Genomic DNA, 16,357 nt, shown 5'->3' with positions numbered 1-16,357 from the left:
CAGAGCTGCTGCTGGGTGCCAAGCCTCCTTCTGCTCATGGGAGATTTAAACAGTGCGAAGTTTAAGTATAAGAGAAAGTATAAGAGATAGTTGCCTCATTTCACTCATCAGTATGAAAAGATGAATTTCCCAAGGGCATGATAAAGTTCTTCTTTTCCTTTATGTTCTTCCTCTTCTTCATCACCTTCTTTTATCTGCTATTCCACATTCTCCTTTTTCTTCTAATTCTTCTTCTTCGTCTTCTCCTCAGTCTCCATTCTTCTTCTTTTTCTCCTCAATCTCTATTCTTCGTCTTCTTCTTCTTCTGCTCAGTCTTCTTCTCCGTCATCTTGTTCTCAGTCTCCTTCTTCTTCTCCTGACTATCCTTTCTTCTACTTCTTCTTCTTCTCCTCAGTATCCTTTCTTCTTCTTCTCCTCAGCCTACATTCCTCTTCCTGTCCTTCTTCTCCTCCTCAGTCTTCTTCTTCTTCTCCATGTTCTTCTTTTCCTCAGTCTCTATTCTTCTTCTGCTGCTCAGTCTTCTCCATCATCTTCTTCTCAGTCTCCTTCTTCTTCTACCTCTTCCTCTCCTCCTTCTTTTTTGTTGTTCTTCCTATTTCCTTTTCCTTTCTCCTCCTTCTCCCTCATCTCCTTGTTCATCTTCTTCATTTTCAGTGAGAATACATATGTTGACAGAGGTACGCCTCACATCGCTCAGTCAACATGGGTCCTGACACTCCTCTATCCAGTCGATTACAGATATTTTTAGAGTTAAAAAAGGTTATCAACATGCATGAAAAAATCCAATTGTGTACAACGTTGTTAAAATATAGTTAAAGAAACATATAGAGTTCCACATCTGTAGCAGTCGATGGCGTCTCTGTGGAACATGTGATAAAAGTTGTCTCATCAGCCAAATGAAAGGATCTGAACAAAAACAGCCCACAGTTTAAATAAAGACTGCTCTGGCTCACATCCTGTGTGACAGTGAACTTTCCCTGCATGTAAGTTAATAAGACATCTTTCTGTAGCTCAGTGATGACTACCAGGGGTCAAGTTCCCAGGGGATTTACTCTGGTGTTTGTTTTTAAGGTGGAATAATGTGCCCCCAGTGTTATGAAAAGTGTGGCAATAAATGGATGTGCAGAGGGGGACAAACTGGGTCCCAGCGGAGTCACGTTTCCAGCCGGGCTGTTGCTGTGATGCTTCTGCTCTTTCCACTGAACTCCCTGCTGACTTCCTGCTCTCCACTTTCCCATGCATCGTAGAAAAACAAGCTGTGTGTGTGTACGTGTGTCTCAGTGGCAGCCAACCACAGCATTAAATCTAAACTCATCATCGGTCTCATGGGATGGACGGAGGAGGCGGAGCAGCAGGGACAGAGAAGGGACGGTGTCAGAGTGATATTAAAGTAGTTATCCCCAGCTGACGGCTTCTTTTCTAGCCCGTCAGAACTAACCTTTGCTCCACAGCACTTTATTTAGTTCTTAATGTATCTCTTTTGAAGGATTAATCACTTTATAAAACAGTGCTACCTTATGGACAGATTAATTACAGCCCCATATGAGATCTGCTTTTCCTCGGATGACATTATTGTCATTAAAATGTTCTGTATGTCGGACCAGGATCATGTCACGTCTGTGAAAGTAACCACAGTGGCTTTCGATTGACTACCATCTGAAGGTCTTTCTTCTTAATACAACTAACTAACTAACTAACTACAGTTTAGCTTTACACACGTTTCACCCCCAACTTGTCAAACACAGCAGCTTGGTCAGTGGCCCTGTGCTCCAAAGTATGAAGCTGTAGGTAAACTTCTAGTGTCAGTTTTGCTAATGCAGGAGACTAAAGTTAGCAGCACTTAATTTGTCTGGTTAAATTAAAGCACTAAAATTGGCAATAACAAACGAGCATTAGACTTTAAAAATGCGCCATTTAACAATTTAAAAGCATGCAATAAATAATGCAAAGCGGTCTCAACCCGGTCACGTGCCTGCACAACAACTACCTGGTTTGGTTAAGCAACAGATCACGGTTTGGTTTAAATCAGTATAAACGTACTACGTCAGCCCAAAGCAGACATCTATCCATAATTTTATTTACTCCGTTTTTCCATTTTTTCTCGACTAACGCTGCACCACCGTAACGTCAGATGATCAGAACTCGCGTCCCCTCAAAACAAACCTAGAAACAGGCTTAACTTCTCTCAGTAGTGTGGGCAATGGCAGCATAGCATGTCCTGGTCTGTAATATCACAGTGACCAGCCTGTTATTCTGTTTTCTAGATCACCAGAAAATGATCCTGTTATCATGAGAAAACCAGCTTTGTTATCTCGACATAATGAGATAGATAAGACAACTGGAAATTACTCGTTATCATGAGAGTCAATAAAATGTATGGCTGCATGTCCACTTAGGGCTTTTGTAAGTTATGTCACAAAAATACACTGCATAACTTGCGTACCACATTTGATGTAACTGATGGAGGTTTGTAATGTAAACAACAGGACTAATGTGAGTATGTTACGTAACATCTATCACATATATGCCCATCTAGTTGAGGCACGATGGCTGTTCAACATGAGCCTGGTTCTGCTCGAGGCTCGAGTCACGTTGAGTCTCTAAAAAACATAAAAAGAGTACAGCACAGTGAAGGGTACCTGCTCTTTTTGGGTTGAGATAACTTTGGTTTTGATTTGCCGCTATGTAAATAAAAATTAATAGATAAATGTGGCATTTAATCCCGTTAAAAGAAGTCTTGTTAAGTCGTAAGCTTGTTTGACTCATCCATCAACCCGTCCAACACCCTAAGCCGTCTTTCTCGCTCTTCATTCTACATCACCTGACTTCTACAGCTCGTCAATACAATAATCTAGAGGACAGCTTCTAGAAATTAAGCTAGCTGAGTAACTACAGCTTCATGTTATGAAGCCTCGGGCCACTGACCAAGCTGTTTTTGTGTTGGAAGTGGGAACGGGCTGATCAGGTTACAGCTTGGCATCACTAGAAGGACAGTTTCACAAATGTTTACTGTGTTTTTCCTTCAAACCTTGAATCAGTTTTCTGCTCATGTCTGTCCAGTTCTAGTAACAAGTAGTTGGAAGTCCTGCACCTGAAACAACCTCTGTACTGGTCACATAACAGATTTTCGTAACTGATTCTGGGGGAGGAAATGTGCCTTCAAATCAAGCTTAATCATCCATTCAGACGCCATAGCCTGCTCACTCGTCCCACCACCATCACTGTATAACCGGCTCCACTCGTCCTACCTCTGCTATGAGAAACTTTTATTGATTTCTGTCCCGTGACCCGTCTTTCCAAAAAAAGGAACATGGTATCAAAGTGAGTCTGTGTGAGGGTGTAAGTCTACAGGGTCATCAGGTGGGCAAACGACCAATAACTGACATTTTGGTGAGTTTAGCCCACGACACCGAGGAGGCTCAGCAGAGCCGCCCCCTCTTTACCTGAACCAGCGCACTCAGCAGCAGTTATAAGATCAGGCTTTGCTCTTTTACAGTTCGTATTCTTAAATCCAGGTTATGTAACTCTCTGGTAGATCTCCTGCTCTCTCTTCCAGTGCTCGGATGAACTGTAGAGCTGGTTGGCGTCTTAGTTTGATTTGGCTCAATTCGAATGAGGACGATTATCTTTCTGATCCCTCTGCAGTCTTGACAGGGTTTTATTTTTGTGGTTAACCTGAAACACTTGAAGGTCGATGATTCAATGTCTCCTGCTGGCTGCCTCTGGATTAAATGGAATATGAAGAAAAGAAAATTGCTCATCACGAGCAAGCTGAGCTCAGTGATAAGTGTGTTTATGTTTTCACACACTGTGAATCATCTTCCAGTCTCTCTGCTTCCTGAGCCGAACATAATGACTGTAAACATTTTCCTCGCAGACACAAAGCAGGCGAGCGACCTGCAGCCTCTGCTCCACGGGGCTTTGTACTCCAGAGGATCCACAAATAACGCACACAACAACACTCCCATTGAAACCCTATTATAATGCAGAGTCTCGAGTACAGGTGCAGCTGGTCAATGTGTGTCACAGTGTCAAGTGTGTGTTTGCATGTTTCCAAAACAGTCAAGTCGCTGCTGAGAAGAGAGATAACATTCTTTATTTGAATTTGCTCGTTTGACACGAGCGCTGGGCTGCACAGTGGTGCAGTGGTTAGTGCTGTTGCCTCACAGCCAGAAGGTTCCTCGTTCGATCCCCGGTTCAGAGGGTTTCTGTGTAGAGTTTGCATGTTCTCCCCGTGCATGTGTGGGTTCTCTCCGGCTTCCTCACACAGTCCAAACACATGCTCGTTAGGTTCATTTGTGACTCTAAATTGCCCGTGGGTGTGAGCGTGTCTGTCTCTGTGTGGCAGCCCTGTGATTGGGCAAGAGGCGGGGTTACACCTGGACTGATCACCAGTCAATGACAGCTGGAACAGGCTCCAGCCCCCCCGTGACCCTGAACAGGATAAGCGGTGTAGATAATGAGTGGATGGACCCGAGTGTTGCCGTGCTTCTGTAGCTACATGCTACCAGCTACATGGTTTTCCACCTGCAGAAAATAAGCACAGTGAGGCCGTACATGATGTCTCCCATGTTTTCAGCACAACTTTAGGGGTGTGAAACTGACAAAAACACAACTAACCTGACTTTCTGTAAGCAATCATTTAAAATACCTTTTAATCAACAAACACACGTTAGTTTTCTGAAACATTTGTGCAAATGGAGCTGTGTGTCAAAGTGAAAACAACAAAACAGTAACAAAGACAAACCAAATTAAATCACTTTAGTTCAGTTCTGATATTTATCGTCCCACGAGAAGACGCCAATAATTTTAATAGATGCCGTATTGATGTATTTAACACATGTAGAAATTAAATAAAACTTGAGGAAGATTCAATATGAAGTGTAACTGCAACAAATGAAAACATTATTAACTCTATTTAATAACAGCCCTTCTCTCTGACGCTAGCATTACCTTTGTTTGATTGTTACATTTGCACCTTACTGTTTGAACTATCTCTTAAGAACGTTTAAATTGAACTGCCTTCATACTGTTTGTATCATCTATGCCTATCTATATAAGGCAGCGGTCTCCAACAGGTAGCTTGCGAGCTACTGGTAGCTGGATTTTAGTAGCTCGCTAAGAGGTTCACAGACTCCGTACAAAAAATCTGACGACATTGAATGCACCTTGAAAGCCTCTTCCAAATTCAATTCAATCAAATACACAGATGTCCCGCCCCCTCCATTACAAAATAATAGGATAGACCGATTATAGCTGTCAATAATAAACGGTGATGCTCCTGGCAAGTTTGTCTACATTTGAACCTAACCAATCACAGCGATGTTGCAGCAACCTCCATCGACAGGTCGGGTCAGTTATGCTGTACGCTAGTTGAGCTAAGGTGAGATGTTCGGTGCTATTAGCCTGTTTAGCCAGATTTATGATGGACAGTGAAGGCAGCCACGCCTTCAAAGTAGCTCTCAGATGAAAAAAGGTTGGAGACCCCTGGTATAAGGGCTGCGCCCAAGACCTCAACTTCAGAGCACTTCTCACCGGCACTCTCTGTCACGAACGGTGTCTCACGGCACTTCGGCTTCCCTCGTGGTGACCGTTAAGTCTGTTTTAAATCTCTCTGTAAGCTCAATATTTGATTTTATTCACGGAAATTTAACAAAGCAAACGTAAAAACAATGGAAAGGAATCGCAGCCTCCAACATTGCTGTTGACAAAGTTGATATCGTAAGTCCCGCCCCTTCTTGATGTTCATTGGTCAGTGAGAAATACATTGACGAGCACGGTGGTGTGCCAGAAGTCCTCTTAAATCTCTTAAATGTTACTACGGGTTTAACAAAATAAAGTTGGGCAGCGGGTGTTGTTCGATGTGCCCTTGGGACAAATAAAGTATCTATCTTTATCTATCTATACTTGAGATATCTTTATCTATATATACTTGAGAACAATCTAAGTCTTAGTCTGGCTTCAAGTGCCTCCAAACAAGCTTTTATTATGATTATTACTTCTCTGTTTTCTTACAGTATTTGCATTTATTGTTGTTTTGTCCTGTATTGTGCTAACTCCAGCAGGTGGCTGGATGTGTCATCTGCACCTGCTGCGTTTCTCCAACATTTCTGTCCTAGCTTCTGTAGACGTAGTGTAAATTAAAGCACTTACAGCTGCTGGTGGAACAATCAGACTGGATTTAATAGAACTGACTGTACTTTCAAGTTGTCCTCGATATTTAAGCAGTCTGCAGCAGGCCGTATAAAGTGATATATTTCTACCTAAGATCAGGTTGTTTGCAGTGTAGGGAGGGATTTCGGTTTTGGTATCTTTTTGATGTATTGTCCGGCCCTGCTTTGGGGTTGATTGTCTTTTTGTTTTGTCTGAAGACGTCTGATGATAAAGGCAGATGCTGTGCTGCCAAGTAGATTCCTGTTTCTTACCTATAAACTGCCGACAGGACAGATGTTATAACTAACAACACTCATTTGTTTGTGTTTCAGGATTGTGCTGATCTGTGCAAAGAGATCTCTGTGTGCTGCCTTCTCTGTTCTGCCCTACGGAGAAAGCTTCTACCTCAGGTAATACACACAAACACCTGCACATGCACAAACACCAACACCTCGTGCGTCAGCGTCGATAGGATGAAAGAGTAGCAGGGCAGTTTAAGAGAAGAGGTGGAGGAGAGGATCTGATTTCCTCACTGGGAGATGAAGGAAAGGAGAGAGGACAGAGTGGCTTAGGAAGGAAAGGAGGAGAGAAGGAGTAAAGGAGGAAGATAATTTCCCCATGTGCCTCAGCCTCTTGAATTGACGTTAAGTTGTTTGGCTGGTGAAACAACACACACTGACATAACAGCACGGAAACTTCCACAACAACACACACACACAAACACAGAGAATTTAAGGGGGCAATCTACAACAACTTACATTACACATGCACGATGTAGGAAGTCAGTACACAAAGAAAAACTACCTGTTATGTGCACACTGAGTATTTAAAATACACACAAAAAGTGCTCCTCTTTCTCTGTACACACACACACACATACAGCATGCACACACACACGCACATTGAGCAGCGTGACTAACGTTGGTCTTCCTGCAGAGGAAGTGAGCTCAGATCACGCTTCCACTTTCAGCTGCTCTGAAACTGTGACAGATCAGTGTGTTCAGCAGAACATGTGACTGTGGTGGGAAGTGGCCTTTGACCTTTGACTCACAGGACTGTCTCTGAACATGTCCCACCCTGTCACTCTAGTGCTGCAGGGACACAGAAGGTGGATAATAACAAAACGTGTGCATCTGCATAATCAGTGTTTGCCCTCTAGAATATATAGAGACTGTAGAATATATTGTTAAAAAAGTGTATTAGGTCATTTAAATGATTATTCTCTTAATTGCTATTATTGTCCACTTTTTAAATACAGTCTATGACCCTGACAAATGTTACATTTTAAGACCTGAAATGTTGACAAAAAGCCGCCAAGGACTTCATCAAACTGCTGCAGTGTTGTGTCTCAGATTCATCATGTTCTGCATCTTTTATCGGAGCTGTCCTTAGAGGAGAAGTTCGATATTTTTTAAACTTGGGCCTTTGAGTCATTTGGACACACAAATTTGTAAGATTAGGGCCCAGGTTTAAAAATAACGGACTTCTCCTTTAATTTTAACGCCTGCTGGTAAACCTGTTAACCATTAAACTCTCTCTCCCCAGTGACCCAACGTTAAACCACCCCAGGAGGAGGCACTCGTCTGGAAACATCTCCACCACCTTGGAGATGCTGCCCGGGCTGGAGGGCTTTCACCTTGACACCTACGGCAGGGTACTTACACACACAACCCCTAAAACACATTCAGACGTTGGTATGACGCATGTGTTTAGATGCTATTAAAGCCTCTCCCTCTTTTCTTTCTTTCTGTCTCAGTCGGTGTCGTACGCACAGTTCCTGTACCCCACTAACGCCCTGGTGAGGCAGAAGCCGGCGTCGGCCAGCGACCTGACGCTGCAGATTCCCCAGTCCAGGAGCACACACAGCATGCCGGGCCGGAGCTACCCACCCAGCAGACTGAACAGCACTGTGGGACTCGACCTGGGTAATACACACAAACACACACCCACAAATTTCCTCAATGGCACCTTGCTGTTAGGATTGAGAGCTGTGTTACCCTGCATTTAGACAGGAAGTGGCTGCAGAGAAAGAATGAAGGAAAATACCGAAGAAGGATGAAGAGGAGAGAGGAAGAAAAATATATTTATATTTCAGACACATGTGTATACACCTTCACACACTGTGTCTCGTGCTATCTATAAACACACACACCCACAGTGACACAGCCCTGTATTAGCCTCTAAACCTCTCTCTCTAATCCAGAACCTTTCATTAACACAACACAGCTGTGTGTGTGTTTGTATGTGTGTGTATTCGAGGGTTACAAAACATCTTAGACTGTGCATGTGTGCATGCATGTGCACACTGATAGCAGGTTTATATTTTTAGTCTCCTTGTGACGTATCTCTTCAGCCACTCAAAGCAGCTGTACGTTCACATCATCTGTTTGTTGGCTAACAAGTCACAATAACATTCACACTATCATTTGGCTTTGTTCGTGGTTATGAAACTGATTTATGAAGTGAACTTCTTCACGAGGTCAGGAGATGACGCCTGCATTTCTGCGGCCAGCTGGTTGTCATTTATAAAGTGCAGTGTGCGTGCTAGCTGCTCAACAAACAACGTCCAGTTTTAAATTCATTTCTACATGTGTTAAATATACTGATACAGCCAGGCTAGCAGTTTCCCCCTGCTTACAGTCTTTATGCTAAGCTAAGCTACTTCTCTAATCTTATTAGTCTTATTATGTGGGTCTCAGGAGGAAAGCAAATATGGATTCTGAGTGAATCTTCTACATTACAAACTTTAAATTACTCAAACAATCAAATGAATCAGTAGATTAATTTATACCACTTTTTTTATTCAAAATAAAAACTTCTGATTTAAATTAAACTTCTGCAACATTTAAAATAAATGAAAATCGATGCAGCGGAATCTGTTTTCTGACTGTAATGGTTTCAAGTTAATTAAATTGCTTGTGTCTGTGTGTGTGTCTGTCTGTGTGTGTGTGTGTGTGTGTGTGTGTGTGTGTGTGTGTGTGTGTGTGTGTGTGTCTGTGTGTGTGTGTCTGTGTGTGTGTGTGTGTGTGTGTGTGTGTGTGTGTGTGTCTGTGTGTGTCTCTGTGTGTGTGTGTGTGTGTGTGTGTGTGTGTGTGTGTGTGTGTGTGTGTGTGTGTCTGTGTTTTCAAGGTCTGGAGGATGTGACGGACTACGACCCTAACCTCCTCAGTGACCCCCAGTGGCCTTGTGGGAAACACAAGCGGGTGCTGATCTTCGCCTCCTATATGGTAATATGACACTGAAGAGTATATGACACTTCTTTCTCTTTCTTCTTCTTCTTCTTCTTCTTCTTCTTCCTATTAAATTTTGTTCTTCCTCTTTCTCGTCTTCTTTCTCTCTCTTCCTCTGTCTCATCCTCTTCTCTCTTTTTTCTCTTTTTCTTTTCTTTCTCTTCTTCCTTCTCTTTCTCTCTTCTTCTTCTTCCTCTGCCTCTTCTTCCTCTTTCTTTTCTTCTTCTTCCTCGATCTTTTATTTTACCACTTCCTCTGTCGTTTCTTCTTTCTCTTCTTCCTCTTGCTCTTCTCTTCTTTCTTTTTCTTCTTCCTCTCTCCTCCTATTCTTTTTCGTCTTCTTCATCTTTCTCCTCCTTTTTCTCTGCTTCGTCTTCCCCCTTGCCTTCTTCTTTTTCATCTTTCTTCTCCTTTTTCTCTGCTTCGTCTTCCCCCTTGCCTTCTTCTTCTTCTTCTTCTTCATCTTTCTCCTCCTTTTTCTGTGCTTCGTCTTCCCCCTTTTCTTCTTCTTCTTCTTCTTCTTCTTCTTCTATCAAGTCTGCCCTTCTTTATAAAATGTCAGTGACAAGAACAAGCACTGTGAGTGGACGTATTTTGATCAGGTGCAGTTGTTACCATCAAATGTATCATTGATTTGCTATTTTGCCCCCAAAATATATTTAAGGAAAAAAAGGACCCAGGTTTAAAAATCAAACAGAAATGCCCTTTTTTGAAACCAGAGTAAAGAAGGAAGCTGAAGGAGACGAGGGGCAGAGAGGAAATAAAAGAGGAGACGACAGAATTAAAGAGAGAGAGGATTATAGCGCTCGGTGAACAGAATAATCACTACTGAGGGAAGACACACATGTACACACACACACACACACACACACACACAGGTCTTTGACATCAACATAATTATTCTATAGGCAGCGGCTTAGTTTTATCCCTCAGAGATGAGTTAGAAGCTATGGACACACACACACACACACACACACACGCACACACGCACAGTGAGATCAGTGACATAGCAGCCCACCTCTGCAGTAATCTCCTCCGATGGATTAAACAGTACTGATAAAGTGTGTGCGTGTGTGTTACATTACAGAGTGTGATCCACCACCCACTATAGTGTCGACTCTCTGACCTAAACTATCACACACACTGAAACCTCTTGTTTACCTGCAGGTTCTAGAGCCCGACATGTACCTGACTGTTCACCCAAAGCTTCAGTGTAGTGTAACAGTGTAGCACACGAGTGTTAAACTCATCTGGGATCAGGAACTCTGGTTGTATCAGACGCAGGAGGAGAAAGTTCACATTGTATTATTTCCCGCTCTGACTGTAATAGACTCTCAGACTGAAGCAGTAGATATCAGAACAGAGACATGTTTAGTTCCTCATGGTGTTTACATTCAGTCACCTTTGTTTAACTTGTCAAAGTCTCTGCCTACAATCTCTTCTTCACTCTGTTTATGCATTCTTCTCTTCCTCCGCTCCTTTTTCTTCTGTTTCTTCTGTTTTCTCTCCTTAACCTCGTCTTCCCTCCTTTTGTCTTTTATCCTCCAGACGACGGTGATAGAATACGTCAAGCCGTCTGATCTGAAGAAAGACATGAACGAGACGTTTAAGGAGAAGTTTCCTCACATCAAACTCACCCTCAGCAAGATCCGCAGGTAAAGGAATTCAGTTCGACTTAATACCTAAAAAGCTGCACTGTGCTAAAATATAACCTACTGTAAAGACGTCTTTGACTCTGTGTCTGTCGCAGTCTGAAGAGAGAGATGAGAATAGTCGGGGAGGACTGCGGGATGCAGCCGGTCACCATCGCCATGGCGTTCGTCTACTTTGAGAAGCTGGTTCTTCAGGGTCGACTCAATAAACAGAACAGGTACTTTCACGTGTCACCTTCATTTTAAACAATAGCCGCTTGATAACCTTTTGATAGCAGGGTTAACCTTCATATTCAGGGTTTGTACAAAGTCTTAAAGCTTGCTTAAATTAACTCTTCAATCTGATGTTTGAACTACAAAATCTCTTTCATTATTTTAAATAAAACTGTCTTTTCGTTATATTTGTCGGCTGCAGTCTAACATCAGACGAGGAGAAGAGCTAGCTTTCCTGACGTGTATTAAACGCCAAACGTGTCACAATTCGTCCACATTTCCTCGCGTTAAATACGTACCAAAAGGTGTTTAATAAGCACCACCCTGCTTTTATTACACAGCAGGTGGCGTTTCTTAATGATGATACATTTTAACCATTATCACACAGTAAGTAAAGAAGAAGGACAGACCAAACTAATCAAGCACTGATCCACGCATAAACGCAGAGTGGCTCTTATTAAACACAGCAACAAAGTCTGACCTGTTTGGCGTTCCGTACACATGGCCGCCTAAAAGGGGGCGCTTTTCCTTTCTGTTTCATTCAAGACAACAATCTCAGATGTGCGTGTTAACTTAATTCTGAATTGTATTTATAATAACAAATTAGATGTGGAAGAAAAAGGCTTGGCATGTTTTCAAAGTGCTTTAAAAGTGCTGAATTTCACCCTTAAGAAGCTGTGCTAAAGTTGCGTATAGCTCTTTGAATAACAAAACCGGATTTCAAAGGCTTCAAAAAACTTCACTGTGTTTCAGATGCTCGATCACACTGAATACGGACATTATGTGACAGTCTCCACTTGTGCCGACTGGTCTGATGATTAATATGCTGCACTGACGGTTCATTTATCTGCCGTGTTTTCATACAGAGGCGCAGATGTCCTCTGATATTCTTCCCATAAAAAAGAGAGATCAGGTTGTTAAATGGAAGAATTTTTTTGTGTAGGAGTGGCTCCCCCTGGTGTTTGTTTTAAGTTATTGTAATAAAGGCTGCAAATGAACATGACACGCTCTCATGGCTGTACATTTACTCTGCAGAAGGTCGTCCTGACACTCACACTGTTGTTGTTTCACAGGAAGTTGGTGTCAGCTGCCTGCATCCTACTGGCTGCTAAGATCAGCAGTGACCTCAAGAAACAGGAGGTCAAACACCTCATTGATGTAAGTCACACACACACACACACACACACACACACACACACACACACACACACACACACACGGTGGGATCATGGTGGTTACTTCTGCCTGTCAGTCAGATCATGTTGCTCTCACTCAGGTGTTTGTGAAGCTGAGGTGCAGAGTGTGAGTGAAGGACAGTTTCAGTTCTCCACTTCAGGCTCTCCTCACACTGTTGCTGATGTTATTGGCCAATTTAAGCCTATCACAGATCAGTATCAGTTAATATTTGGGCTGCTAACCAACAGGAAACAACAGCACAGAAATGTCAAAGATTTCTCCACTAGAGAGCGCTGACACCTTTATTTTTCTACAGTAAATGTTTCATTCCAAAATACCCCTGAGACGGGTGCCAACTGCTTAAGATCCCTCTTCTCTGCTACTCGGGAACAGAGCGCTGCAGGAGCCCCATTTGTCAACAGAGCTGTCATGAGGCCACACCCCCTTTTTATAGCATCAAATAATTATTAAAAGTAAACTTGTCAGAAAAATGAACACTTGGACATAAATCAGCATGATAAGAACTAACTATAATGTTTGAGAAAAAATGTATTTGACGTGTATTTTGATTTTATAGTTTGCCTCATGTCCCATCTGTTAACATGGAGGAGACGGGCTTTATGAGCTATACTGCAGCCAGTCAGCAGGGGGCGATAGAGAGGGTTTGGCTTCACTTTCAGGGAGCTGTCATGTCGTCCATCTTTTTATACAGTCCATAGTTCATAAATTGTTAAGATAAGCTTTATTGTACTCGTTACAGCAGCTCACAAAACAGGCATTAAATAAAGTACTCAAGAAATGAAATAGACAAAAAGTAGGTGGCAATAAAAAGATTAAGATTGCTGTTATATTGCACAATGTAGAAGAAGTTATTGCACAGAATTATTGCGTAGCATGATGAACTAGTTGCAGTAGTTATTACACTATAATGAGGTGTTATTAAGTCTTAACTGATCCATAATTAAGGAATACTTGTCCAGAGTAAATGCTTTCATTAGTTAATTGATTGACATATATGCTGCATCACTATTAATTTGCAGCTTTTCTCTGTATGACATCATAATAAATTTAACGTTTTCACTTTTACAACTGAACCTGAAAAAACATAAACTCATTCTGTTAAGCTCAAGGAAATAATAAGCAGCATTTTTTGAAGTTTTGTAGACTAAACAATCAAAAATCATTTATTTAAATAGAATGGACATGATCTTTCCTGGATGAACAAAATTGATGACAATTGTGGGCTGTTAAATATGAAACATTCTGAATGACCGTCTCAGGTGATTTTCAACTTGTTCAATGTGAGAGAAAATGGAGGTTTAAAAAAATCTAGTCCTCACATTTAACTCAAACATTCATTCATTTTTATTTTGACATTGGTTCACTCAGTTTTTTCTTGAATATGTAAAACATAGGTAAGTACGGTGGCCCTGAGGTGCCAACAGGATGAAAAATTTGATAAAAATCTTGTGTAATTTTGATGATACCTTATTTGGCCCTGATACCAACCCGAGTCCTTCATTTAGAATATCTGATATAAAGTCTGATATGATTCTTATATTTACCTGATTCTTATAGAAATAAATTCAGCATTTGGTGGGACAACAACAAAAGGAAACAGAAAAAATTCAAGTAAGAAAATATGGCTGACCAAAGACGAGGAAGCTCAAACCTCTGACACGTTTTGTTTCTGTCGTCTGTGTAGAAGCTGGAGGAGCGTTTCCGGATCGGCAGGAGGGAGCTGATCACGTTTGAGTTCACCATCCTGGTCGCCCTGGAGATGGCGCTCTACCTGCCTGAGAGTAAAGTGTTGCCACATTACAGAAGGCTTGTGCAGCAGCAGCAGTCGTAGCAGCGCGACACGACGATCCCTGCCTCCAGGGACTCTCTGCACCTTCCAGCTCCACATGGTGACGGATGGATCCTTTAGCTGCGGAGGCTCAGACGCCAAAGCTCATCCGCACTGTGATGGTAGCACGATGACAGGCCCAGCACAACAGAGAGGAACCCCTCCTTCTCTCTCCCTTAAACACCAAAGTGACGACACACTGTGAGCGATGGTTCGGCTGGTGCCTGGCTCAGCGGCACCACGGGAATCACTGGAGGTCGAATTCATCCCAGCCCGTCGAATCACGTCTTTCTAAAGGGAAAGAACATCTTCCTCACTCTCTCCTTTGCAGAGGTTTAAGTGATGGAGACTGACAAACACTGCTGACAGATGTGTATGGTTTAGTTTTTGTAAAGCTGTGTTAGCACTTTGGAATCTGCTCTAAATCTCTGCAGTGGAGCAGGTGAGTAAAAAGGTTTCACTTAAGATGTCATCACCTGTACATTGTTCAAATTTAATAAGAGCTTCACAGTCTAACAATCTGACTCAAAACAATAGTCAGGTGCCGTCGTGGACATCGAAACAGTTATTCATGCAGCTCAACGTGGAAGCACAAAATGTAATATCAAACAAACTTGGGAAATATGCACTCGAACTGCCTGACTCTGAGCGCTGCAGCCTCATGTTAGCTTTCGGTTAACGTTTCTGCACAAAACAAAGACGCTTACAGTGATAATCTTGAAGATTTTGGTTGGTCTGCCAGAGAGGGCAGCGAGTAAACAGTAATCTGGCTGAACAAACAAAGAAAAGATGGATGACTACAGATACAACTTCAACAAGAAGTGAAAATCCAAAGAAGAAGAAACAAACTCGACGCTCAGATGAAGCAAACAGTCTGAAAAGGAAAGCGACCGTCAGCCAGGAAAATCAAGAGTTACAACCGGAGCCGACCGTGGACGTCACACATGCAGCACTGTCTGGATATCTGGGAAGTGTGCTCCCGCAATTACCGTTTATCACCACAGGTGGCGCCAAAGAGAACGAAACTGAGATCTTCGAGATCACAACTTTAAAGAGCAATAAGAAGAAATAGTTTAACAGGCAGCATGACAAAAAACGTCTCAATCTCCATATGGGCACCTGACTATCAAAACAAATCCAACACAATTATAAAACATACATACTGAAAAGTTCAGGCTGTTGATGTCTGAAGTGTTATTTAGCACGCACTTCATTCAACCATGATCAATAATAAGTCAAGAAAAGAGACGCACAGAGACATCGGATTTGCTGCCGTAGTTTCTCCAGAGATTTTCTTTTGTCCTCTTCGGCTTTCGGTCTCTTATCTCTGTTTTTTATAACATCTGAATCTTCTGTGTCAAGTTTTGAGTCCACTGCCACGTTAGAGCTGCAGGCCAAAGTGTGATGGAGGAAACTGGCTGAAATAATGCTTCTTATTTTGGTTCCTAACCACAAAGCTGTTTTCTGTGTGTGACAATCAGTTCCGTGCATTTAAAAGCATCTTAGAGCAATAAGTGCTTTCAGTGTTTCTGCAGCAAAGATGTTTCAAACATCCCCATCAACATGAGGCGATACATTCAGGCAGTGAGGGGAGGGTTTTTACAGCAGTTTCCAGCACTTCCCTGTCCTCTTTTCACACCGCTCAGATTCTTGTTTGGACTCTCGCTCACGTTGATGTCATGATGAGTAAGCACTGTGTGTTGTCCTTTGTTCCCTTTTAACTTCCAGCTCATCTGAATGATCAGCTTCCTTATCTTGTGAGGACATCTCCACTCCCACTCACTCGCCCCAGTTCGTACTTTAATTAATCGCGGGGAGGTTGGCAGTTTTTAGCCTCTGCAGCTCTCTGTGGTACTGTAAAGCAAGCAGTCTGCTGGCGTCTGAAGCTCCACAGGAGGAGTTAAGATGTTTAAGTGCCTTGCCTAACGGCGCCTGCTTGTTCCTGGTCTGTTTTTGGATCCAGGAATTGAAACCAGCAGCTCTTTCATCACTTCTCTTCTGTATTTAAACCGCGGCCTTGCTCCGATGTTGTCATCCTTCCTCCTCGCTTGTTTGTTGTCACTTCAGAGCACTGTGGCAGTGAT

The 16,357-nt window shown here is 42.4% G+C and overlaps 1 protein-coding gene across 1 annotated transcript in view; it reads left to right on the top strand.

The window, feature by feature from the left end:
* Positions 1-15,120, top strand: part of cables2b (Cdk5 and Abl enzyme substrate 2b) — a 36,736-nt gene extending 21,616 nt beyond the window's left edge. Inside the window, exons 3-10 of the mRNA XM_069660854.1 lie at positions 6,486-6,563; positions 7,699-7,807; positions 7,910-8,078; positions 9,283-9,380; positions 10,932-11,038; positions 11,134-11,253; positions 12,322-12,406; positions 14,130-15,120. Coding sequence (XP_069516955.1) covers positions 6,486-6,563; positions 7,699-7,807; positions 7,910-8,078; positions 9,283-9,380; positions 10,932-11,038; positions 11,134-11,253; positions 12,322-12,406; positions 14,130-14,276 — 913 coding nt within the window. The 3' untranslated portion in view covers positions 14,277-15,120. The remainder of the gene's footprint in view (positions 1-6,485; positions 6,564-7,698; positions 7,808-7,909; positions 8,079-9,282; positions 9,381-10,931; positions 11,039-11,133; positions 11,254-12,321; positions 12,407-14,129) is intronic.
* The last annotated feature ends 1,237 nt before the right edge of the window (positions 15,121-16,357 follow it).

Source organism: Semicossyphus pulcher, unplaced genomic scaffold, assembly GCF_022749685.1.
Source record: "Semicossyphus pulcher isolate SPU_LCO1_2020_fin unplaced genomic scaffold, fSemPul1.0.p SCAF_13, whole genome shotgun sequence".
Lineage (NCBI taxonomy): Eukaryota > Metazoa > Chordata > Actinopteri > Labriformes > Labridae > Semicossyphus > Semicossyphus pulcher.
This window is presented reverse-complemented; position numbering and strand designations above follow the sequence as displayed.